The sequence below is a fragment of the Leucopleurus acutus genome, assembly GCF_964270905.1.
Source record: "Leucopleurus acutus genome assembly, chromosome: 13".
NCBI lineage: Eukaryota > Metazoa > Chordata > Mammalia > Artiodactyla > Delphinidae > Leucopleurus > Leucopleurus acutus.
The window spans coordinates 84,156,548-84,182,868 of NC_139155.1; the positions used below are offsets into that span (position 1 = coordinate 84,156,548).

The window sequence follows — 26,321 nt, forward strand, 5'->3', positions numbered from 1 at the left end:
TGCAGTAGAGTTGCTTTACAATATTGTGTTAGTTTCTGCTGTACAGCAAAGTGAATCAGCTATGCATATACACATATCCCCTCTTTTTTGGATTTCTTTCCCATTTCGGTCACTACAGAACACTGAGTAGAGTTCCCTGTGCTCTACAGTAGGTTCTGATTGTCGTTCGCTTTTAATTTAGAAAATGGTATCCATACATGGATTGCTTGCAGTTTTCAAGATGAAAATTGCCCTTGTCCTGACACTTCTTTCATCCCAGGCCGTCGGGAAGATTTTCTCGGGCATGGCTCAGTGTGGGGCTTGGGGCTGTTTTGACGAGTTTAATCGCATCGATGCCTCCGTGCTCTCAGTCATCTCGTCCCAGATCCAGACGATCCGAAACGCTCTGATCCATCAGTTGACCAGGTTCCAGGTGAGGATAAGTGTGAAGCCAGCCCGGATCACGTCCCCAGGCTGGGAACGTGCTGAAATATCAGGTGGTGGACAGTCGGCTATCCAGACCAGGTTCCCCCTAGATGAAGATTTGCCCAACTTCTGCTTTCAAATGGAGATAGTTGGGTTTCCCCAAATTATCAACATCTTTAATAATTAAGGACTGTAATAGTCTAAGAACTTCAAAATAATTCCAGACATGTGATCCATAGTTACAGACGGGTAGGGCAGGATTCTCAAATAAGTGATGTGTAAGGCCCCTTTCAAGGTCAAGAAATATTCTTCCCAAATTTGAGAAAAAACAACTTAAAGAAGAAAAATCAACGTTCCATTCAATCAAAATATCTTCGGTAGAAATTATCACAGTGAACAAGAAAATTTGCCTTCGTACTTGGTAAAATTAACGGCATTGTAATGAGGAAGATTATTAAGATTGTTATCAAAGTGAAAAGGCAAACTTAAAAATTTTTTGAGAATTTACTAATCTCTCCCCATCCAACAATACATTTGTAGACTCAAGTTTGGGATGTCTGTATGAAGTTACATCAGATTAAACTGGTTGAGAGTTTGGAGAAACAGGACCTTATGTAATTTAGGTAGCCCAGAGTGAGTTCTCTGACAACAGAGACCAGAATGGCTGGACCGTTTCCCTACACTGTGATCCCAGCTTGCTCTACTGCTCCTCCGGCTGCTGTCCTTGCCCCTGCGTGCCCTGAACACTTGTCACTTTACGCCACTTGCTCCACAGACATTCCACGCCCTGGGACACCATATGCATCCCTATCTGCTTGGAATTGTCCTTCTTTCTCCTTCACCTGAAAACTCCTGTACATCCTCCAAGGCCCCACAGAGCCTCATTGGGAGATTCAGGACCCAAATTCAGCATGGGTTGGTGAGGATTCCATTGTGGGCACCTCTGCAGCCCTGCACCCCACCTGCTTTCTCCCTGGACCTCAGGGCTCATGGTCAAGAGATTATGTAAACTGGGTACTGTTAAACATTTGAGGATTCTGGGTGGATTTCTATTAATTAGTTCTTCTGAAACATTTTAGGGCTGAGCTTACTACTCCCATGGGAGACACATTGAGCCTGCAATGTGTTTGGGTTTCTAGAAGCTGTTTTGTTTTGTTTTGTGTTTTTGGCCGTGCTGTGTGGCATGCAGGATGCGGGATCTTAGTTCCCTGACCGGAGACAGAACCCACTCCCCCTGCAGTGGAAGTGTGGAGTCTTAGCCACTGGACCGCCAGGGAAGTCCCTAGAAGCCTGTGTTTTTAAGAGCAGGGCTGTGTCTTGTCTCCAGAGGTTGATCTGGGACTCACATGAGATACTGAGGCATGGGTGAGTGTAGTCTCAGTGCAGACTTGAGAGACAAGACAGCAGCCTCCATCTCTGGGGAGCATCAGCTCTCAGGCTGGGCTGCCCTCTTGTCACTGAGGCAGGCTGTGCCTCATAAAAATAAAACATCTGTCGTCTGTCTCTCTGGTGGACCATGAAAAGAAATAGAATCGTAAAATCTTAGTAGAGAGGAAAGTTAAGACAGTTGAAATTCAACTGTAGGCTAAAGAGACTCAAAATATAGAGATTTCTGCATTTTGTTGGTCCATGGGGCCCCTGGAGGACACAGCCTGGTTTCTTGAAGGATGCTGAGGTAGGATTCTGTTGGAAGGGTCCAGGTGACACCCAGGCAGCCAGACCAGCATGAAGGTGGGAATGGGGAGAGAAGTGACAGCTAACATGAATGAAAGTCCACTTTGCACGAAGCAGTGGGCTGGGTGCTCTTGAATATGTTGTCTCGTTTAACTGCCACAACCTTGCAGAGAAGGAAACAGAGACTCAGAGAGGGTAAGTGACCTGTTGGAGGTCACACAGTGCCTCGAATCAACCCCCGGCTGCACACTTTCCCAACATCAGCTACTTCTCAAGTGGACAGACCCTTGATTCACATCAGAGTTTGGGGGTCGGCTGAGGCTGGCACCCCAGAACATTGAGGCCGTAAGCACGAGGACTCTGCATTTATCACCGGGAAAGGGCAAGAGACAGATGGTGGTGTCTGTCTTGTACCCATGAAAGGAAGAGCCATGTGGCTCCCCAGGCCTCCTTGCCCCATGGTAGGCTGGCCAGCAGCATAATCCTTCCTTCTTTTCCTCTCGTCCCCTAGTTTGAAGGGCAGGAGATCTCCCTGGACTCGAGAATGGGCATTTTCATCACCATGAACCCCGGCTACGCGGGCCGCACGGAACTGCCCGAGTCAGTGAAGGCCCTGTTCCGGCCCGTGGTGGTGATTGTGCCTGACCTGCAGCAGATCTGTGAAATCATGCTGTTCTCCGAGGGCTTCTTCTGGGCCAAGGTGAGGTCCCTTACCGCCAGGCGTCCCTGCACCCGCCTGGGTCTGCTCGCAGATGGGGGCCCTGGGACATTTTCATTCCGTGTGGCTTTTCAAATTGTTTTGCTTTATCTCTCTCCCTTTTCTCTCTCTCTGTCTCTTTTTCTCTTTTTTAAAGCTGGGAGTGCATCATTTCTTAAAATTAAATTAAATTAATTTATTTGGCCACATTGTGCTGCATGCGGGATCTTAGTTCCCCGACCAGGGACTGAACCTGTGCCCCCTGCAGTGGAAGTGTGGAGTCTTAACCACTGGACCACCAGGGAAGTCCTTCCTTTCTCTCTTTTTAAAATTATAACTTTTATTTTGGAATCATTTGACTCACAAGAGATGGCAGCGGTAGTCCAGAGAGTTCCAGGTACCGCTCACCCAGCTTCCCGCAGTGATAACATCAAAACCAGGAAACTGGGACTTCCCTGGTGGTCCAGTGGTTAAGACTTCGCGCTCCCAATGCAGGGGGCCTGCCTGGGTTTGACCCCCGGTCGGGCAACTGGATCCCACATGCAGCACCTAAAAAATAAGATCCCGCATGCTGCAACTAAGACCCGCTGCAGCCAAATAAATAAATAAATAAATAAATATATATATATATATTTTTTTTTTTTTTTGGTGGTACGCGGGCCTATCACTGTTGTGGCTTCTCCCGTTGCGGAGCACAGGCTCCGGACGCACAGGCTCAGCTCCTGGCTCACGGGCCCAGCCGCTCCGCGGCACGTGGGATCTTCCCGGACCGGGGCACGAACCCGCATCCCCTGCATCGGCAGGCGGACTCTCAACCACTGTGCCACCAGGGAAGCCCGCAAATATTTTTAAGGTAAAGGATTGTTAGGTTGCTTCTCTGCAGTGTTTTGGTAAAGGCTCTTATTGCCAATCCTATTGTCTATGGATTTTGAGCCAGAGTGGAGAGATCTCTGGTTCTTAGTTTCAATGAGCAAAATCCCCATGTCATCCATAGGGACCAGCAAGTGTTGAATCCTTGGTGTAGACCAGGTGGATGACTTGTCCCCAAAAACAGTTACGAGAAAACTTTAATAACATGTTTAGGTTAAAGGAAGCAAATTTCTGGAGTGTAATCTCTATGATTTAAAAAGTTGTATGAATTCTGTTCTTTAAGGTGGTTAAGATTTTCCGTGGCTTTCAAGGACTGTCATCCAGCTCTGTCTGGTAAGGCTGGTGTTCTTTTAAATTAGGTCGTAATTTGTCACTGTTAAAAACGGAGGACCCATCCTGGTATTTGTTGGAGGCAAGATTTGCTGGTTTGTAGAGCAGCTTCATCTGAACATCTTTATGTCAGTTTTCTTTGTGTCATGATGTTCTGGTGTTTTCAGGGCATTTTCTTCATTTATTTTTCATTGTCTTTTATCACAAAAGACTCTGGCCAAAAAGATGACCGTTCTGTATAAGCTGGCCCGGGAGCAGCTCTCCAAGCAACATCATTATGATTTTGGACTCAGAGCCGTTAAATCAGTGTTGGTGATGGCTGGTGAGCTGAAGAGAGGTTCTTCTGAGCTTAGAGAGGTAGGGGCCACATGCTCTAAGTTCTCTGGTTTTTTAATTTGGTTCATGTGTATTGACTAAATGCTGGGATGGAGGTGACGGGGAGCACAGGTATCAAGAGAAAGTTTTATTCTTAGCTGTCACTTCATTTACTTGTCTGGCCTTCATTTGGTCTCTTCTTCATTACATTGTTCTCTTTGAATTTGGCATATTACCATAAGGTCCAGTTCAATGTCTTCATGGTGCCAATGTTCGTGATACTTCAATGATAATAATCAATCTACAATTGCAGGATGATGGGCTGGAGGGGTGGGGGTGAATAAAATTCTCTAGAAAGCACGAACATGAGTTATTTCCTCTTTGCAATAAAAGCCAGAGGGGTGGTCATGTTTCTTTCACACGGGACTTACTCCAGAACAGAGTCTGATCAATGCCACTCTGTGGGCAATAGACTCGTGTATCTCTCCAGAAACTGTACTTGGAATGCTTTATGTTTTGTATTTCATATAAAATTTCATTGTCTACTTCATAAGACGATTTCTAGACTAGCCCTGGGGGCTTTCAGAAACATCTTTGAAGACGTCTGTTTCGTTCCATCCAGGATGTGGTGCTTATGAGGGCCCTTCGAGACATGAATCTGCCCAAGTTCGTGTTTGAAGACGTCCCTCTCTTCCTTGGTTTGATTTCCGATCTGTTTCCTGGACTAGACTGCCCGCGGGTTCGCTACCCCGATTTCAATGATGCTGTAGAACAGGTGCTCCAGGAAAATGGCTACGTTGTCTTACCTGTCCAGGTAAAATGCTGCTGAGGATGAGAGTTCACTGGCTTTTTCTGGGTCCTTTCCATTTTTTTTTTCATTTAAAAATAATTGTGGTAAAATGCACATAACATTTACCATCTTAACCATTCCCCACCCCCATTGTCTTTTTCTTTTTTTTTTTTATTGTGGTAAAGTACACATAAGATTTACCATTTTATCCATTTTTAGTACAGTTTAGTAATGTTAAATATACTCATGTTGTGGTGAAAGAGATTTGCATCGCGCAAAACTGAAGCTCTGTCCCCATTAAATACTAATTCCCCCTCCTCCTCCCTCAGCACCTGGTAACCTCTATTCTACTTTCTGTCTCTAGGCATTTGACTCCTCTGGGGACCTCATGTGAGTGGAATCATACAGTGTGTGTCCTTTTGTGTCTGGCTGATTTCACTCAGCATAGCGTCCTCAAGGTTCATCCGTGTTGTAGCATGTGTCAGGATTCCCTTCCTTTTGGAGGCTGAGTTATATTCCACTCTATGGATATCTCACCTTCCAAAAATGTTTTTGGCATAATGTGATCAGATAAGTTAAGTATTTTGTTTTGGGGCCCAACCGTCTAATCTTCTCTCCCCACCCCACCTTTTTTTCCCCCAGAGTCACACTTGAAAAAATTTTATATTAGATATTACAAGTAAAATTTTGATCATCTGAAGCCTGTGAGATTGTATATGTTGTCTGTAAGCCATACATTATGGCCAGAGTGTTCTGCTCAGGGCGTAAATGCCCAAAGCTGCAGGTTTGGGGTGGCTGCCTCTGGACGGGCCACCTTGGGGCATCAGGCTACCCAGAGGCCTCAGGCCGGGGCAGCGGGTACTGACCACAGATGAGAGATCTCTGTGCACCTTTCCTGGCCCTGGTGGTTTCCTCTAGAGGTGGTTGTTTAAAAAGATGTGTTTTTCATGGGAATGTAGAATGGTGTAGTGTAGCCACTTTTGGAAAGAGTCTGGTGGTTCCTCAAGAAGTGAAACATAGAGTTACTATATGACGAACAGCAATTTTATTCCTAGGTATAAACCCAAGAGAAATGAGAATGTATTTATCCACATGAAAACTTGTCCACGAGTATTCATAGCAGCATTATTCATAAGTGCCAACAAGTGGAAATAATGCAAATATCATCAACGGATGAAGAGATAGACAAAATGTGGTCCATCCATACAATGGAACATTATTTGGCCATAAAAAGGAAGGAAGTACTGACACAGGCTACACTGATGGGTGAACCTTAAAAACATGATGCTGAGTGAAAGAAGCCAGACACCCCAAACTACATACTGCACAATTCCCTTTATATCATTCCATTCTTTTGTCAAGAACGGGCAAATCCATAGAGACAGACAGTAGATTAGTGGGTGCCAGGGGCTGGGGGCAACGGGCTTGGGAGACATGACGAATGAGCACAGAGGTTTTCTTCTGTGGGGGGTGATGAAAATGTTCTAAAATTGAACGTGGTAATGGTTTCACAACCTTTTAAACATACTGAAAACCACTGAATTGTTGAAACACTTTAAATGCGTGAGTTGTACGGTGTGCAAATTCTAGCTCAATAAAGCTGTTTTTAACAAAAAGCTATGTTTTAACCCAGCTGCCACTGCTTGTCCCACAGGTGGATAAGGTGGTTCAGATGTTCGAGACCATGATGACCCGCCACACGACAATGGTGGTGGGGCCCACGGGAGGGGGCAAGTCCGTGGTCATAAATGCCTTGTGTCAGGCCCAGACCAGGTGAGTATGGCATCCTCGGGGAGGGCCTTGTTGCCACGGTGATTTCACGGTGAGGTCGGTGGCGGTATTACCTAGTCCCACTTTGCTCTCTGATTTCCTGGGAGGTTACGTTTGTCCCAGACACCCCCCTTTAAACCCGGAGCATTTTTTTTTTTTTTTAACTTTGGCCACGCCACGTGGCTTGTGGGATCTCAGTTCCCTGACCAGGGATTGAACCTGTGCCGCCTGCAGTGGGAGTGCGAAGTCCTAACCACTGGACGGCCAGGCAAGTCCCAAACCCAGAGCATCTTAACTTGTTTTATTGCTGATTTAGTTGATATATTTTAGAAGGCAAAGCAGTTAGCCTTTTGTGCATCAGACACTGAATAGGTTTATTTGTGAAATGAGTATTTCAAAAACTATCTTATAAGGATGTTTTGAAAATTAACTTAGGTCGTATTTTCTTGGCGTTCAGATTGCTCCTGTAAAGTCGGTCAGGACCCCCGGCCGTTAGGCGACACTGTTATGGTATCAGAGTGGCCAAAAAAGTGTCCCCTCCCGAAATGCCTTATCATCACCAGCCCTGCAAGAGCTATACTACTGGAAGGAAAAAGTGATTTCATACTCCTAATATAGAATATCACAAAGACCTGTGGTGAATCGATGCCCTTATACTGAATATGGGTTTTCTGACTTCTCACCTTTCTCCTAAGCAATAGCTGCATTCTGGAAAGATTTCAGTGCACGCTGACGTTCCAGCAAACATCTCAATCAAGCCTTATAATCTTTGTGACTTTACCAGTTCTAGTAGGCTGTAAAATCCAATTGAGTGACTCGTTCCTTCTTCCTTCTTATGTTTCTCGTGAGATAATCAGTGGACGATGGCTTACTGATTTTAAGAGGGTTATTCCATAGCCATCCTGTATTTCGTTCTGTAATTAATTCATTGTTAGATAATTTATAGAACTGTCACGTACAGATGTGAGTATAGGTATGCCACGATTATTTTTATTTATTTATTTTGTTAATTATAAACTATGTTTTGTGTGAACTTTAGTTTTCTATAGATGAATTAATCCCACGGCACTGCGGGAATTTACAGGCATTATACTGGGAAATACCCTGTCTGCGTGATTTGTAAAGCCAGCAACGCAGAGCAGATGTCGTTCTGTAACTATGAGGGATTGAACATCGGGAGTTCAAAGGTTTTACGTTATCCTGGTGACTATAATCTCCTAACACTCGTTGTGAAATATTTGCCTGAGTGTGCCATATGCATGAATATGTAAATACACAAACATGAAATATACATGAAGGTTAGCGTCTGTTGCCCTCAGAAGTCAAAGCCGTGTTATCAGTTCAGACCTCGCTTGTGTTGGGGCCACGTTCCTGGTGAAAGGTGGTTCCCTTGTGTTTAGCATAAGTCATTAACAGAGAGTGGGAAGCCCAGTGCAGAGTTTGGATGGTTTGCATTTTAAATTTTGGATTGGATCGAAAACACAGGGGATCCGATCCCCCACATGGGTGACCTAGATTGTTCTCCTGATGCGTTTAGTCTGCCCGAGCCGCGGCTGAAGCCTCTCCTTCGATTTAGGCTCGGGCTGGTGACAAAGCTGTATGTCCTGAACCCCAAGGCGATGAGTGTCATAGAGCTCTACGGCATCCTGGACCCCACCACCCGAGACTGGACAGATGGGGTGCTGTCCAACATCTTCAGGGAGGTCAACAAGCCGACGGATAAGAAGGAGCGAAAGTGAGTATCTTTGTAGGGAGGGAAGAGCCTGGGTGGGTTCATAGTGAGTTAGCCAAAGCTTACAAAGAAACAAATGATGTATATAGTATTGTAGTTTCATGCTTGGAAGCAAACAGACTCAGGGGGCTCTGCTCACGAAGGGCCAGGTACCACCTCAGTGCTGTTTATGTGTTGTCTAAATCACGCTCCTTGACTACGATGGATCCCAGCTTACCATGGAGGAAGCTGAGATCCAGGGAAGGGGAGGAAAGAGCTTGCCCCAAGGCCAGGGATTTGAACTTGGGACATCAGAGTCCAAGCCCTCAAACGGGCACCACACCAGGCTGCCTCTACGGCAAGGTACGTCAAGGAGAAGCGACAAAGCATCGTGGGAAGTGCTGGAACACCCTTCAGAGCTGCACTTTCTCACCTGCAGGCGCGGTTGAGGCTGCCTGCCCTGCTCCAGTCACTGCCCACCGCGGTGAGGGTCTAGTGAGGCCGGGAGGGGAAATGCTCTATTGGAACATCCGGTAAAAAGCCTTCTCCGGTGTTAGTTGCTCCCGTGACACCTGTCAGGTAAACCCAGGGATGATCCTGATTGTATATTCTAGTCCAACCCCATTAATTAAAAATCCCTTAAATAACGAGTCTAACGTCTCAACTGATGACGTTTGGAACAGCCTCTTTTTAGCAATCCTCCCCTGATTCTGGATCAGTCCAGGATTTCACACTGTGCTCGGTTGTCCTATCGCTTTGACGTCTTCTAATTTCAAGCAGTTCCTTAGGTTTTCTTTATCTTTCATGGCCTTGATGTTCTGAAAGATTCTAGGCCAGCTGCTGCACAGAATGTGCCCTCAGTTTGGGTTTGTCTGTTGCTTTCTCGTAACTGGATGCAGGCTACATGTCCTTGCAGGAATCTCTCAGAAGGGACATGGTGCCCTTCTCAGCGTCTCATCGGAAGCACGTGATACTGGTTTGCCCCCTTATTGGTGACTTTAACTTCGATCATCAGGTTAGGGTGGTATCTGCCATTTTTCCTTCTGCAATTGATATGCAAGGTGTGGGGAGATACCCTAAGACTATGTAAATACCCTATATTCCTCGTCAAACCTTCACCCGACGGTTTTAGCATCTATTGATTATAGCCTGAATCTAGTCTTCCTACGACGCTATAAAATGGAGACTTTCTTTTGGGACAGTTGGTGAAATTTGAACATGGATTGTATATTAGCTAACAGTAGTCTATCGATGCTAAATGTCCTGATTTTGATAACTGGACTGTGGTTATATTAGAGAAGGTGCTTGTTCTTAGGAAACACGTGCTTAAGCATTTAGGAATACAGGGCGTCATGTCCGCAACTTATTTTCAAATGATTCAGGAAAACAGAGAGAGAACAAAAGAGCGTCCACGGGGCAAAATTAACAACTGCCCTCTGGTCGGAGGGCATATGGTACTTCTTTGCACTCGTCTATTCTTGCAACTCTGTAAGTTTGAAATTATTTAAGATAAAAGAAGTTAAAAAAAATACTGGAAGAAAATAAACCAAAAGGTTAATGCTGGAAAAATCCAACTACTCATATCAGTGAATTGAACGGAAGCAATATCAAATCAGCATTCCAGCACAGTAGAACCCCCCTGTCCAACACAGTCTCCCTCGGAGCTGGGCTTTACTGTGATGTGACCCACTACAGCCACAGAACTGAAGGGTCACGTAGCTTGAACACCGGAGGCCCTGAAGCCAAAGTAGATCTCCTGCCAGGAAGGATGGTGTGTAAACCAGGGCTTTGCAAATGCAGATGCTCCTAGGGGCCCAGCAGGTAGCATCAGGGAGTGAAATGGGCCAAGTTACATGGTGTATTAGCTTCTGCAGGGCCTCTGTAACAAATTACCATTAACTGGGTGGCTAAAACAATACCACGCAGAAATTTATTCTTCATCATTTCTGGAGGCCAGAAGTCTGAAACAAAGACGGGACAGCACTGCCTCTGAAGATTCTAGAGGAAGGTCCTCCCTTGCCTTTGACAGCTTTAGTGACCCCAGGCATTGCTTGGTTTATGGCCGCATCCCTCCAATCTCTGCCTCCGTCTTCATGTGGCTTCCCCCGATGTAAGGATACTTGTTGTTGGATAATCCAGGATGATCTCATCTCAAGATCCTTACCTTAATTATATCTGCAAAGACCTTTTTTCCAAATAAGGTCACACTCACAGCTTCTGGATAGACCTATCTTATGGGGGCCACCATTCAATCCCGTACACATGGGTATATGAAATCCTTTTAACTTGACCATAAGAGGACTAGGTGTCGAAACCAGCGGTAAATAGCAGCTGATGCTCAGATTTAAGAAAAGAATGAGGTGGACTGGGACACTGTGTCTTCATGGGCAGCTACTACCAGCAGCAGTGCATCGTTCCCATGCGGGAAAGCAAGTCTGTACTGTCAGACCTTCCTGTTTGCCAGGGAAGCAGGGAATCCAGATTGTTGGGTCAGGTTTCCTGATTCTTAAATGTTGGTGACTAACTCAAATAGTTTATATATATATAAACTATTATAAGCACCAAGTAGGGTGCCCTATCTCAGATCCTGGTTAGAAAACCCTGTGGGACTTCCCTGGCGGTCCAGTGGTTAAGACTTCGCCTTCCAATGCAGGGGGTGCAGGTTCGATCCCTGGTCGGGGAGCTAAGATCCCATATGCCTCGTGGCCGAAAAACCAAAACATAAGACAGAAGCAATATTGTAACAAATTCAATAAAGACTTTAAAAATGGTCCACATCAAAAAAAAAAAAATCTTTAAAATAGAAAAAAAGGGGCTTCCCTGGTGGCGCAGTGGTTGAGAGTCCGCCTGCCGATGCAGGAGACATGGGTTCGTGCCCCGGTCCGGGAAGATCCCACATGCCGCGGAGCAGCTAGGCCCGTGAGCCATGGCCGCTGAGCCTGCGCGTCCGGAGCCTGTGCTCCGCAACGGGAGAGACCACGACAGTGAGAGGCCCACGTACTGCAAGAAAAAAAAATGAAAAGAAAAAAAGGAAACCCTGGGAAAAGACGTTCAACATGAACAGGGAGGTTGCACCAAGTTCCATAGTTGGAAGCCTTACATGGCTCACTTTTCTCTGGTTGCTGCAGGTATATTTTATTTGATGGTGATGTGGACGCTCTGTGGGTGGAGAACATGAATTCTGTGATGGACGACAACAAGCTGCTGACGTTGGCCAACGGTGAGCGTATTCGGCTTCAAGCACACTGTGCCCTGGTCTTCGAGGCAAGTAGTGATGAAAAATAATTTCAAATATGTCTTTCTTTTAATTAAAATTTAAAATGTTTATTTTTTAACTTTTAATTTTTTATTTACATTTTTAATTTTTTAAATTTATTTTTGGCTGCTTCGGGTCTTCGTCGACACGCGTGGGCTTTCTCTAGTTGCATCGAGAGGGGGCTACTCTTCGTTGCGGTGTGCAGGCTTCTCATTGTGGTGGCTTCTCTTGTTGCAGGGCATGGGCTCTAGGCGTGCAGGCTTCAGTAGTTGTGGCACGCGGGCTCAATAGTTGTGGCGCACGGGCTTAGTTGCTCCACTGCATGTGGGATCTTCCTGGACCAGGGATCAAATCTGTGTCCCCTGCATTGGCAGGCAGATTCTTAACCACTGTACCACCAGGGAAGTCCCTAAAATGTTTATTTTTTAAAAATTTTATTTTATTGAAGTATAGTTGATTTACAATGTTGTGTTGATTTCTGCTGTTCAGCAGAGTGATTTAGTTATACATTTATATACATTCTTTTTCATATTCTTTTCCATTATGGTTTATCACAGGATACTGAATATAGTTCCCTGTGCTATATAGTGGGACCTTGTTGTTTATCCATCCTATGTATAATAGTTTGCATCTGCTAATCCCAAACACCCAATCCATCCCTCCCCCATCCCCCTCCCCCTTGGCAACCACAATTCTGTTCTCTATGTCTGTGAGTGTGTTTCTGCTTCATAAATAAGTTCACTTGTGTCATATTTTAGATTCCACGTATAAGTGATATCATATGGTATTTGTCTTTCTCCTTCTGACCTACTTCACTTAGTATGATAATCTCTGGGTCCATCCATGTTGCTGCAAATGGCATTATTTCATTCTTTTTCATGGCTGAGTAGTATTCCATTGTATATATGTACCACATCTTCTTTATCCGCTCATCTGTCGCTGGAAATTTAGGTTGTTTCCATGTCTTGGCCATTGTAAATAGTGTTGCAGTGAACGCTGTGGTACATGTATCTTTTTGAATTATAGTTTTGTCCAGATATATGCCCAGGAGTGGGATTGCTGGATCATATAGTAGCTCTATTTTTAGTTTTTTTAAGGAACCTCCATACTGTTCTTCACAGTGGCTGCACCAACTTACATTCCCACCAACGGTGTAGGAGGGTTCCCTTTTCTCCACACCCTCTCCCGCATTTGTTATTTGTAGACTAAAATGTTTATTAAAATAGCTATAAATATAGATGATTGAAGAAAACCCAAACAATGCAGAAGAATTTATGATGAGTACAACTCTGTTCTTCTACCTGCTGCCCTCATCCCTCCTTACTGTATCCCAGAGGTACTTACATTTCACACTTGAGTTGTTTCTTCTGATGGTTACTCTAGTGTCTAAAGGAACCCACTTTGCGTGCTATTTCTTCCTTTATCAAGGTTACACATTGTCTGTTGACTGACTGCTATGAAAATGAGGGTTCATCTTTTATACCATCAGCCCACCTCCCCTCCATAGAATACTATACTGCTAAGTCAGTTAAACCAGTAAACATATTTACATCATTATGAATTAGGAAATATTTACTGTACAGCCAACTAGTATACTGTGATATACTTGCTAGCGAAGCAAGAAATCCAGGAACTGTGATACATTTACTTTCTTTTGGAGCCATTTTTTTTTTTACTGGAGTTTATAGTTGCCTTTTTTTTTTCTCTCTTTCCCACTATTTGCCTTTATCTTATCTTCATTTTTCAAACTTTCTATCATATCCTCTGAACCTGTTTCACAGTTGTGGTCCTGAGACTTGCTTTCACTCTACCTTAGTGCTAATACCATTCCTAACTTGGCCTGCAAAATTTGTCGATGTATGAGTATTTATGCATATCATTATTTTGTTGACTGACTGAACTGTGTCTTTTTTTCAGATGAAGAGAGACTGGTGTGTTAATATTGCTGTTAGATGCATACTTATTAAGTTTCATATTCCCTGATCTCAATTATGTTATAAAAAATAAAGAAAAAAGACTGAAAGGAAAACACCCCAAAACAGTGTTTGTTTCTTGGTGGTGGGATTTTGGTTAACTTATTTTCTTCTTTATACTTTTTAATTTTGGCCAGATATTCTACAGCATGTTAATTTTCATATTAATTTTATGGTAAAAGAAACTTAAAAAGTGCTACATCAGAGATGCATAATCTTCCCATGATAAACCTAAGTGTTCAATTAGAAACCTCATAAAAGCTGTGTTAACTGGGGTATGACTTGGGTTTTATGCATTTGTAAAAACTTTGTACAAGCAACGGCTTTAAAACACGTACTCCAGTTGTCTGTGGCTGTAGAAAACACTGATCTTGTTTATTTCTCCAGGTTGGAGATTTACAGTACGCCTCCCCTGCGACTGTGTCTCGATGTGGAATGGTTTACGTGGATCCGAAAAACTTGAAATATCAACCGTACTGGAAAAAATGGGTTAATCAAATACAAAACAAGGTGAAAATTATTCCCAAAATGAAAATTATTCCCAAAATGAACTTACCAGTTACTAGTATTGGTGGCTAGTTGGATAAAAATAACTCAGAGAGATGTTTGTTGTTGAAGGCCATGACCTTGACCTTGACCTGCCCAGGATCTTGAGCACTTAATGTTATCAATAAGTTGGATAAAAACATGGAAGACACCCGGGGCTTCCCTGGTGGCGCAGTGGTTGGGAGTCTGCCTGCCGATGCAGGGGACACGGGTTCGTGCCCTGGTCCGGGAAGATCCCACATGCCGCGGAGCGGCTGGACCTGTGAGCCATGGCCGCTGAGCCTGCGCGTCCAGAGCCTGTGCTCCACAACAGGAGAGGCCACAGCAGTGAGAGGCCCGCGTACCGCAAAAAATATAAAAATAAAAAAGTAAAAAATAAAAAACATGGGAGACACCCTTATTAGATTTCCAGATAATTCACAGCAGGTGGGATAGGCAGTGATTTTGATAGTCTAGACCAGGGAGCGACAAATTTTTTCTGTGAAAGAGTAGAGAGTAGATAGTTTAGGCTTTGCGGGCCATGTGGTTTCTTTGCAACTACTCAACCCTGCCATTGTGGTATGAAAGCAACCACAGTACATGAATGGGCATAACAATATACCAATAAAACTTTATTTACAAAAACAGGTGGCAGGCCAGATTTGGCTTATGCGTTGTAGTTGGCAAGCCCTTATCCAGCCAAGCCCAGGAGTTGGGAGACTTGTCTCTATTAGGTGCCCAGCACCTCCTGCTTTGCTCAGTTGGATGAATGCAGTGTGTGAAGGACCTAGTTTGTCATGGAATTGAGATCCGATGGTTTCAGTTGACCTCAAACCCTGTGACGTATCACATGGCTGCTCAAAAATGTGTATTGTCTTAATGGTAGGCTTCATTGAAAGCTGCAGAGATAGATGTGACAGTCATGTGAACGTTGTGGCTTGACCACACCTGGGACACCATGACCACACAGGATGCGTCTCTAGAAGGACCACTAGGCTGATGGTGAATTGGAAGCCAGGACATAATTACCCCAAAGAAGACCAAGGGAAACATGATGGGACCATTTGAGGCACACTGTCAAATGGGGGATGACCGCCCATGCAATCCCTGGTGATCATCAATGCCTTGGTAGGGAGAAGGACCTTCCACGGCTTTGCACTCTTTGCTCAATGACTGTGGCCATGTCGTTTGAGCTCTAAGGTAACCTGCGCTTTTTCTATCAAATGGGACCTTTTGTGGCACCTCCCTCCCAGGTCAGTGAAATCAAAGGCTTCATGATGAAATGAAAGAGCATTATAAAGGACAAATTTCTCTACAAATATATGAGTTATCAGAGTTTATTCACCTGCCAAATTTCTCATTCATCAGAAAATATTTCTCACCCCCTCTTTTTTTTTTTAATATTTATTTATTTATTTGGCTGCGCCAGGCGGGTCTTAGTTGTGGCACGCGGGATCTTTAGTTGCGTCATGCGAACTCTTAGTTGTGGCATGTGGGATCTAGTTCCCTGACCAGGGATCGAACCCTGGCCCCCTGCATTGGGAGCGTGGACTCATAGCCACTGGACCACCGGGGAAGTTCCCTCTCCCCCCCTCTTTCTACAAGCAAAGCTTCCCACGAACTTCCATTTAAATAAAGGAACCCTTGAAAATGCTTTGAGATTCTGCTCTTTTATAGGTGGAGCAAGGTGATTTACAGAGTCTGTTTGAGAAATATGTACCCTATCTCATTGATGTGATAACGGAAGGAATAGTGGCTGGAAAACAAGGAGAGAAGCTGAAGACAATAGTTCCGCAGACAAGCCTAAATATGGTAAGTAAGGATCTTTGTCGGCAAAAAAGAAATTCTTCCCTAAAGATGGACCCCCCCCCCAGTGGGCTTTCAAGGGGAGCAAAGATGCCAGATGGGTAAGTTCTAACATTGCCAGCTACTGACAAGGAGGACACAATACTTCCTTTTGTGACCCTGTGCAAGACAAGATACTGAGCTCCATCTGTTGAAACCAATATGGTGGGTCATATAGTTCCCACTGCTTTGGGATCTGGGATCCCGGGATTTATGACCAGAACTCACCCTGGTGGGGGTGTGTGGAATATATGGACGGACCCAGGTGTTTTCCTGTGAACCAGGTAACCCAGTTAACCAAGATGCTGGATTCGTTACTAGAGGGAGAAATCGAGGACCGCGATGTTCTGGAGTGCTACTTCTTAGAGGCTCTGTGCTGCTCTCTGGGCGCTGCCCTGCTCGAGGATGGAAGGGCTAAATTTGATGAATGCATTAAAAACATCGCTTCTTTGCCTACTGCTGATACGGAAGGGGTTTGGGCCAACCCTGGGGAACTGCCAGGTAGGAACCAAAGGTAGCTTGTTTTCCTGCTCAGAATGTTTTTGGTTAGGTTTTTAAGAGGACGTGACCTTGCTTTTCCATATGTATGCCTGTATGGGTTTTCCAGGTTGTTTTCTCCTGTAGAGAAATGTGCAATGGTCAGAGCACCCAGTGGTACCGTCAGGAGACGTTCAAATGCGTGAACTGCTGTAGCAGAGCCCAGCTCCCTGGGATGGCCTTTTTTGCTGAGTCTACCCTTTTCCCCCCTAGCTTAGGTGCTAGCTTCCTTCACTCTGTTTAAGCTCTTTAAAATTTTCACATTGGGCTTGCCTTTGAAGTTCTTCTCCTTTGGGCTTCTCTCTCTCTTTTTTTTTTCTCTAAAATTCCACCGCTTAATTCATCTGCTCTATTCGTGAGTATTTGCACAGGAGACAATCACGTGTGGATTTGCAGACCATTCATAGGAAATCATTATAGTAAGGTTTAACTGTTTGCATGAAGAATGTGCATCCTCAAAGAACCATATATGATGAAAATGTGGCATTCTCCAAGAACTATAGCTGACACTAGGATCCTTCTTTGTCTGTCTCTTAATGACATTTGAATATGGCTTGGCAGGGAGACCCAAGCTGTATCCTGTAATCATTACCTGGGCTGTTCTTTTTAAAGCGCAAAGTAAAATGATCGTAGGTCTTTCTAGTGGAGAGTCATTGAGCAAATAAAAGATGTTTTAAAAGTCTTTGGTCTTTGTTCGGACACCAAGGGAGGAAAGGGGGGATGGGATGAATTGGGAGATTGGGACTGACATATATACACAATATATATAAAATAGGTCCTAATGAGAACCTGCTGTGTAGCACAGGGAACTCCTCCACTTCTCTGTACAGTAGGAACTAACACAACATTGTAAAACAACTATACCCCAATAAAAAAAACTCTATGGTCTTTTGGGGAGTAGTTTGCTTGTACTTTCTTGGGACCCTGAGTCTCCTTTGGCGGCGGGCTCGGGGGGTGCTTCCCAGCTATGCATACCATGCCGGCTACGTGCTGCTGCCATCAGAGACGATGCTGGTCCCGGTCTGGTCTTTCTCCCTAGTTTGCTCTCGTCTTGGGGACATGAATGGCCGTGTAGACAACCCCCTTCCAGATGCCTTCTGCACTCAGCTCCAGGATCCGGGTCCCTCGACATTATCCTAGCTCATAGCACCTGGCACAGTTCTGTCTGCATCATAAATGCATACCTCCCAGTCCCTGCTTCACAGTCGGCTTCTGTGATTCCTGCCACACGTGACCCCAGTTGGTTTCGTGGGGACTGTCCCCCGCCCCCCGCCATTCTTCCTACCACCTTCTGAACCTTCTGAATCCTCTTCTGCCGCCCTGTCGCTTCAACCCCTCTTGCCTAATTGCCTTTCTGTCGAATCTCTCTGAGAAAACCCAAGCCTGCTTTCTCTGCCTCTCCAGGGGCTGAGGGATACTGAGACAATCACACAACCACGAGGTCTGGCACCTCCATAAATTCAGTCTTGAACTTGAACTCCCTCTCCTGTCCCCACGGGGGCAGTTCATCTCCCTTTTTCTCCAAATCTCCACATGGCCCTCTCCCCTCTCTCTGCAGGTGACCTTCCTTCTTCCTGCAACAGGAAAAATGGACACCGTCAGATAGGAATTTTTCCAGCCCCCATCTTCTCCTGTCTCCTTTCTCAGGGGAGAGGAGACCAGCTCCCAGCTGGACCCGCCCTGTGCTTTGAGGTCTACCCACACCCTCCTCATCAGGCTCCTGGCTTCACTGGTTTTCTGCTCTTTCTCCTATATTTTCCATCTGTCCCTCTCTACCAATCCCATCCCACAGGCTCTCAGACATCTCTACCCAAACTGCTCCTCCCAAACTGCACATGCACTGCCTTCTCGTTACCGGATCTGGTGACCCCTTCTGGTCTTTGCTTCCCCGACGTTGTCCCAGCATCGGACATGGTACCACTTTCTGCCTTCTGGAAACGTTCTTCCTCCATCCTGCTCCATCCTGGCCATGCCCTCAAAGTCTCCTTTGTTGAGTCTCCTTCCTCTACCCCTCCCTCACATCAGGATTTGGTCCTAGACCCTCTTTTCACTCTTAATGAGACTTTTCACCATGTCCACAGCTCTGACTTCCAATCCCCTCCCTTCTGAGCCTTTTCCTGGGTTCCCTAGCCCAGTTATATTTAAATCTATCTATCTATCTATCTCTCTATCTGTCTATCTCTCTTTATCCATCCATCCGTTTTTATCTATCTCTATCTACCCATCCATCCATCCATCCATCCATCCATCCATCCATCCATCTACCCATCCATCCATCCTTATCTATCTATTCAACTAAGTTTCTGTCCAGGGAGCAAATAGCATTAGTTCATTTCAAGCATGAGCCAAGGCTGACCCTGTATTTCCATGTCCACGATCGCAGCGAAACAGACCACTGTTTGTTACAGGTCACCGTCCAACCTTGTTTGACTTCCATTTTGATCCCACACAGAAGAAATGGATACCATGGAATAAATTAGTTCCAAAGTATGTTCATTCCCGTGAGAGGAAATTTATTGACATCCTGGGTAAGTGAGAACCAAACCCTCGGTTTAAGCGTGTCTGGTTCTCGTTCTGTGAGGAAGGGAGAAAGATTCTGAGGTCCCTGTGGTACTCTGAGTCCCACCCGGAGTGCTGGTTGGGAGAAACTGAGGAACGTGAGCCGTGGGCTTTTCCAAGAGGGCGGCACTTTGGATTCCTTTTATGTGCTGCTGGCTGTGCCTCTCAACTCTTTCCCTGGGCAGGCGGATCCTGACAGGTCGGGGCAAGAGGTAGGGTGCCGGTCTGCTTCCCGTTGCTTTGCACAGGCTCCCTTCTGCCCCATAGAGCTGGCTGGGCGTGGGGAGGGGCGAAGGAAGGAGTGAAAGTGGAATGAACACGGCAGCGTTTTGTAAGAGATGCCGCCTTGAGGGGTCGCGTACCATGGGCTTTGTGTATTGAGTCGTATTTTACGTGCACACCTCTGGCTATTTGGATAACATAGAGACTGAAGCGTTTCACATAACGAACATCTGATTTTGGTTTGTATGGAGTTCTTTTAGAGTGAGGTGTGCGTATTTTCTCAGGAACCAATCAGGATTAAAAATTGCCTGCGCAGGAGTAAGCCGGACCTGACTTTGAGGCTTCATGCTCTCGCCAGAGGCCGTTGGTCAGGAAACCAAACCTGATAAGTGATAAGTGAGTGACATATGCAGTGGAGAAGCTGAGTTTTTAATAGCCTGAGTATAAATCAGAATGGGATATTAAAACCGTTTGGGTGTTCTACACCTGGATGTGGTGATGACGACACAGCTGTAGAAAGGTATCAAACTCATCAAATTGTACACTTAAAATTGGAGTGAATTTTATGGTATGTGGGTTATACCTCCATAAAGCTATTAAAAATAATGGTTGGGGTAGTGAGGTTCTCCTAAGATGATTTCACCCATATATACGTTTTCAAGGTCACCTCTTGGGTTTTTGCTGATGCTTTTTATGGGATTTATGGGATCCTGTGAAGCTCCAGGTTGCCCAATGCACACCTTGTTGGCATTTCTGTGATGCTCCTGTTCTTCATATATTCCTTAGTTCACACAGTGGATACAACCCGTACTACCTGGACGCTGGAACAAATGGTTAAGATTAGGCAACCTGTTATTTTGGTTGGTGAATCTGGCACCTCCAAGACAGCCACTACCCAGAACTTCCTTAAAAACCTGAACGAAGAAACTAATGTAAGTCATTATTTGTATCTGTTATCTATTGCCACGTAACAAGTTACCCCAACACGAAGCAGCTCATACAACAAACACTATGTCAGTTTCTGCAGGTCAGGAATCTGGGAGTGGGTTAGCTGGGTAGTTCTAGCCCAGGCTCTCTCATGAGATTGCAAGGTTGACCAGGGCTGTGGTCATCTGAAGGCTTGACTGTGGCTGGAGGACCCTCTTCCAAAATGGTCGGCCTCAGTTCCCCACCATGTGGGCCTCTCCAAGGGCTGCTGGTGTCCTCTTGACATGGTAGCTGGCTCCCCGCAGAATGAACGTACAGGATATCAAAGCAGATGCTGCAATGCTTCATATGACCCAGGAAATCACACACCATCGCTTCTGCCACATTCTGTGGGTCACACAGAAACCACCATGGCCCACCCTGATACAGCACGGGAGGGGGCTACACAGGGTGTGGGTGCCTGGAGGTGAGGGCGCTTGGGAGTCGTCTGGAGGCTGGCATTCACATTCCTCATCACCACTTTGTGGTTTCTCCCCTCCTTCCTCCAGCCACATGTCAAACGTAGGAGGGTCTGGGTGCCCCAGGGCAAACGACAGTGAACAAGGCTGTTAAGGCCCGATCTTGTGAGGAGGGGAGACAAAACGCGAAAATGAAACACGATCGTGCAGAATGTGCCAGGTGCACCGAGACGTTATGAAAGAGCGCGGCATTCCTCCTCTGCGTACTCAGAGTGGTCCTGCGGGGCCCACCTGCTCACCACTGCAGCTCTCTTGGCTTTAAACAAGTCCTGCTTTATGTTTAATAACCATGTAAAGATTCTTATCTCCTCCAAGAAGCTGCCTGTGACTCAGGATCTCCAGCTGTCATAGATTTGTCCCCAGTCCACACACTGACTCAGTTCCTTGTTAATGTTGCCCGTCATTTAAGTTCCCAATTCCTGTTCTGGCCTTCTGGAAGCTCAGAGGGGAGACAGTTCCCCACTGCTTTCCTCTGACTCTCCCTTAGGCTGGTGCCTCCAGGAGCAAAGAGGCTCCGGGAAGCCACGTGGCCCTCTGGGCCGGGGAGTGGTCAGCCCAGCTTGACGATGGGCACGTAAGGGATCTGGGCGGGACTGGGTTGCACTGCCCACGAATGGATGGTCAAGGTCACTCACATACCAGCACGTGCAGGCATGGTTTATTTAGCTCTGAGGATGCCATTGTGGAGGGCACACGAAGGATGTTTACGGCCAGAAGGACCTACCAGTTTATGGAGCAAAGGGAACCCGTGTTCAGAAGCCCCCCCCGCTGTGACCCTTCCCACCGGGACTCAGCAGCTCGTGCTTATCGGCCCAACAAGACATATCTGGATACGTTCATGACAAAGAGAAGCAGATTCACCTTCAGATGTTCAGCTCAGGTGCACCTGCACTTGTGGACACCTTGTAGAAGGGTGTTATCTAAGGCAGCGGTTCCGAAAGTGTGGTCCCTGGACCCACAGCATAAGCATCACCTGAAAACTTTCTTATACCACTGGGACCTACTGAATCGGAAACTCTGAGGATGGGACCCCATCAGGCTGCCCTCCAGGTGACTCTGATGCATAATTAAGTGTCGGAGCCACTGATCAGTGAACTCTCACCCATCGCTCTAAGAAGGGGCAGAGGAAAAGCCCCAAGTACGAGTGCGTGAGGATGTGCGCCCCACACAGGGATCGGGGGGCCTCCCTCACCTTTCTCTCAGTGGTTACTTCCAAGGACTAACTAGTGTTTGTTCATGCTGTCTTTGACTTATTTATTAAGATGTAGCAGGCATGATAGTAACTTATGTTTGAATATTGCTTTGTCGTTTTGAAAACACCTTGGTGTATTTCATCTCACATGATAAAGTCACTCTATGAAGTAGTCCAAGAAGATTTCATTAAAATCATCTTTCAGATGAGAAAAACGAGGCTCTGAAAGGTTAAGTGATGGTTCTGAGGTCGCCTGGTTAGAAATCCACGCTGTCACACCTGGCAACCAGTTATTGCTTCACACAACCTGCCAAAAGGGAAGAGGAATTCTTGCTTTAGCGCTACAAAATAGAGTGAAGTTCAGACTCACGTTGGGTTATAAAAAAGTTAGTTCAGATACCAACAAATTTGCAAAAGAGGTGCTAGCTTACGATCAAACATTCCCTGCAGGTACTGTGAAAAAAAAGACCACCTTTGGAATAATCTCTTTTTGTTTCAGATTGTGTTAATGGTCAGTTTCTCCTCCCGCACCACGTCCATGGATATCCAAAGAAATTTAGAAGCCAGCGTGGAAAAACGAACCAAAGACACGTACGGCCCACCCATGGGGAAGCGCCTCCTGGTGTTCATGGATGACATGAACATGCCAAAGGTTGGTGGGGTTAACGGCAGGGGCGGGGCAGTGTGCTGTGTTTGTGTGGCCGTGTGTGTGTGTGTGTGTGTGTGTGTGTGTGTGTGTGTGTGTGTGGAGTGGGTGAGTGTGAGAACGCCTGTCTTTATTCTGCACAATGTCTGCAGGGCCCAGGTTACGAGGAGTCAGCTTAAGGGACAGTGTGACAGGAGGTGTCTTCTTAACCAGAGAGACCCTTTCCTTAGATTGTGTTCCGTAGTTTCTCAAAGGAGGGAAGTAGGTATCACGGCAGCCTCTGAACTATGTTCAGCATATGTTTGAGCGAGAGATTTCCAAATGAGCTGTACTTCGGGCAGTAATGCTGCTCTCGGCCCGAAAGCATGGGCTTCGGGAAGCATGGGAAGCATGAGGGCAGGCGCTTCCTCAGGATTCCTCTGGATTTACCAAGGAAAGGGAACTTTAGCGTGCACAGTGGGTGTGTTTCTGGGGCCAGAGCCTGAGAGGTGCACAGTTTTCTTAGCACTGGGATATAGATTTATATCTTCTCTGCAGAACCATGTTTTCCCTGAAATATCTGTCTTCCAGATGGACTGTTTGCAAAGCCAGGATCCATCCATCCATCCATGCATCTGTGCATCCATCTTTGCCTCTATCTATCTTTGCATCCAGCCAGCCATCCACACACTTGTTTTTCCATCCATCCATCCAACTGATATATTTATTGAGCACCTCCTATGGGACTGGTGCTGTGAAGTGACGAGCAAAACGTATACAGTTCCTGCCCTCAGGGAGCTTACAGTCTAGACAGGGACACAGATTTCTAAAAAATTACACATGAGTATATAGAACTGCAAACTCTGAGAAGCCCAATGAAACTCAAGCCAGAGCGCTCCGAGAGAGCGAGAGGAGAGAAGAGATTTAGTTTAGGTGGGCAGCAGAGGCGTTGCTGAGTTCTGCTTTATGATACCACTGTTCTTCCTTTTCTTTAAAAAAAAAAAAATCAAGGTGGACGAATATGGCACACAGCAGCCGATCGCCCTGCTGAAACTGCTGTTGGACAAAGGCTACCTGTACGACCGGGGGAAGGAGCTGAACTGTAAAAGCATCCGAGACTGTGGCTTTATTGCCGCGATGGGGAAAGCGGGGGGAGGCCGCAACGAAGTCGACCCGAGATTTATTTCGCTGTTCAGTGTCTTCAACATTCCATTTCCTTCAGAGGAGTCTTTGCACTTAATTTATTCCTCCATCCTCAAAGGCCATACCTCGGTAATTTGATTTTAATTAGAAGTCTAAACCGGAGGGCCATGTGTTGGGTAGAAACGTGGTAGCAACGTGTGCATCTGGCACAGCAAACACAATGCCTACAGCCCACGGTGCTTCTAGGGGACCGTGAACATGTTTTTATTTCTTTCAAAACCAGAAGAAAGGAATCAATATAATTCAGCCTGCATCATATTCATCTTTCTACCAAGGCAGTCATAATATATATGTAAGATAATATATTTAATTATAATTAAATAAAATAATGTATAAATATAGTTTTCTAGAAATAACATGTAATATATTTATATAATATATATAAAGAATATAATATATATAATAAGATATATAAGTAATGTATTTTTATGGAGGAAGGGACCCATGAAGGTGCCTGGGTCCCATGGAAGTTGTGATGTGGCCCTGAGTTACCTAGGCCACCTTGAGTGACAGCAGTGAACCAACTAGAGGACTTGGAACCAACTAGAGGAATTGGGCTCTGGAGTCAGTCCCCATTCTGCTCCTTGGGCAAGTCCCTTGAGAGCTTTTAGTCCCCATCCTCCTCCGGAACAGGGAGATAATTCTGGTACCCCTCACTTAGGGTTTGGGAGAATGAAAGGAGAAAATGCGTGTAAAGTGTGTGGCACAGTGCCCAGCACATGTCCGATACTCACTAGATACTAGTTATTGCTGTTATCATTGTGATTTACGTGACCCCCATAAATGGAACCCGTTCATTTAAATAATGACCTTCTGATCCTGCCATTTGCCTTCTAAAGCAGGCTTGCACACTTAAAGTCCTGAAGGGCCAGGCAGGAAACATAAAGGTGTGGGATCAGTGGTCACCTGGCGCGTTCGTGCCCTACGTTAAGCCATTCGCTTCCACAACAGTGAGGTCTGCGCTAGTCAAATCAACCTCAAACTGAGGGCTGGTTTAGGGCTTTGGTTTCATATCACGTTGACTTGTCAGTTAATGAGAAAATCTAGGGAAACAAAAGCAGATCAGATGATTAGTTTCTCTATTTCTTTAATTGTTTTCTTACCTCCTCTCAAAAAATTATGGTAAAATTCATGCAACATAAGATTAGCCGTTAAAACCATTCTAAAGTATACAGTTCAGCGGCATTTAGTACATTCACAATGTTGTACAACTATTCTGGAAATTTCCCATTGATGGACTCATACAATACGTGGCCTTCTGTGTTTGGTTTCTTTCACTGAGTATCACGTTTTCAAGGTTCATCCATCAGTGTAGCAGGTGTCAGTGCTTCATTCTTTTTTATGGCCCAGTCATATTCCATGGTATGGATGGACCACATTTTGCTTATCCATTCATTCACTGATAGACACTTGGGGGGGTGTCTTTTCATTCTGTAGGTGTTTCATGAGAGCATTGTGGCTGTAAGTGACAAGCTGACATCCTGCACTTTGGCACTTTACAAAAACATTGTTCAGGATCTACTGCCCACCCCATCCAAGTTCCACTACATCTTTAACCTTCGAGATCTCTCGCGGGTTTTTAACGGTCTTGTCCTCACTAAGCCAGAACGGTGAGTTTGTTTTCTCTCACTAAAATGTGTCCCGCCGGTGCGATGGGTTTTCTTATTCTTTTAAGACAGAGGAGCTATCAAGGAATGTGGTGTGAATCCATGTATCAGTTAATTACCCAGTGTCTTTCTGTTTACGTTAAACAAAGAACAGAGTCAAATGCTTGGTTAAGACCTGATGCCTCTTGAGCCCTTGAGTTGAAGGCAGGTGGAGCCAGGAGACGCAGGTGTGTGGCCGTGTGGACAGGTGTGTTCAACCCCGTGGTAGGACTGCTGTGACAACCATTTGTTCTCAGTTCTAAAGGTGAAATTGGCCCGCGTGGAGCCTTTCCTTCATACACCTGAATTGTTGTCAGTTGCTAACTGGTTCTATTATCAATATATGTGTCTTTGGGAGAAGTTAGGCATGGAGGACAGAAGGGATTTAAGTCTGGGTCTAGAGATTGACTCATGAAAGCTGGACGTATCTGTGTATTTACATTAATGTAAACTTCCATCTATGTAGATTTGCAGGGATCCTCCAATTTCGCGGATTCATGTTATGAATCCACAAAATATTGGAAAATGAATTAGGAACTTTCCCCGTACCCACACTGACTCCTGGGTGCCCTTGAAGGTTTCAGAATGGCAGTTCCAGAGAGAGCAGCTCTAGGTGTTTAGGGTGGAGTGAGAGCTCTTCGCCAGAAACCAGAAAAAAACCCAGAATTGGGGTCAGTTGGTTCTTAGAAAAAGGAGCTGCCAGTGGCTCTGCTGCTGATTTTAAATTCATA

General features: G+C 45.5%; 1 protein-coding gene across 1 annotated transcript in view; it reads left to right on the forward strand.

Annotated features, from left to right (window-relative positions):
• The window catches only part of DNAH10 (dynein axonemal heavy chain 10), a 146,999-nt gene that overhangs the window by 75,780 nt on the left and 44,898 nt on the right, over window positions 1-26,321 (forward strand). Inside the window, exons 34-48 of the mRNA XM_082853790.1 lie at window positions 260-412; window positions 2,591-2,779; window positions 4,187-4,333; window positions 4,914-5,105; window positions 6,736-6,854; window positions 8,428-8,586; window positions 11,691-11,826; window positions 14,179-14,301; window positions 15,994-16,128; window positions 16,446-16,662; window positions 19,107-19,226; window positions 20,266-20,411; window positions 22,616-22,768; window positions 23,753-24,013; window positions 25,382-25,554. Coding sequence (XP_082709916.1) covers window positions 260-412; window positions 2,591-2,779; window positions 4,187-4,333; window positions 4,914-5,105; window positions 6,736-6,854; window positions 8,428-8,586; window positions 11,691-11,826; window positions 14,179-14,301; window positions 15,994-16,128; window positions 16,446-16,662; window positions 19,107-19,226; window positions 20,266-20,411; window positions 22,616-22,768; window positions 23,753-24,013; window positions 25,382-25,554 — 2,423 coding nt within the window. The remainder of the gene's footprint in view (window positions 1-259; window positions 413-2,590; window positions 2,780-4,186; window positions 4,334-4,913; window positions 5,106-6,735; window positions 6,855-8,427; window positions 8,587-11,690; window positions 11,827-14,178; window positions 14,302-15,993; window positions 16,129-16,445; window positions 16,663-19,106; window positions 19,227-20,265; window positions 20,412-22,615; window positions 22,769-23,752; window positions 24,014-25,381; window positions 25,555-26,321) is intronic.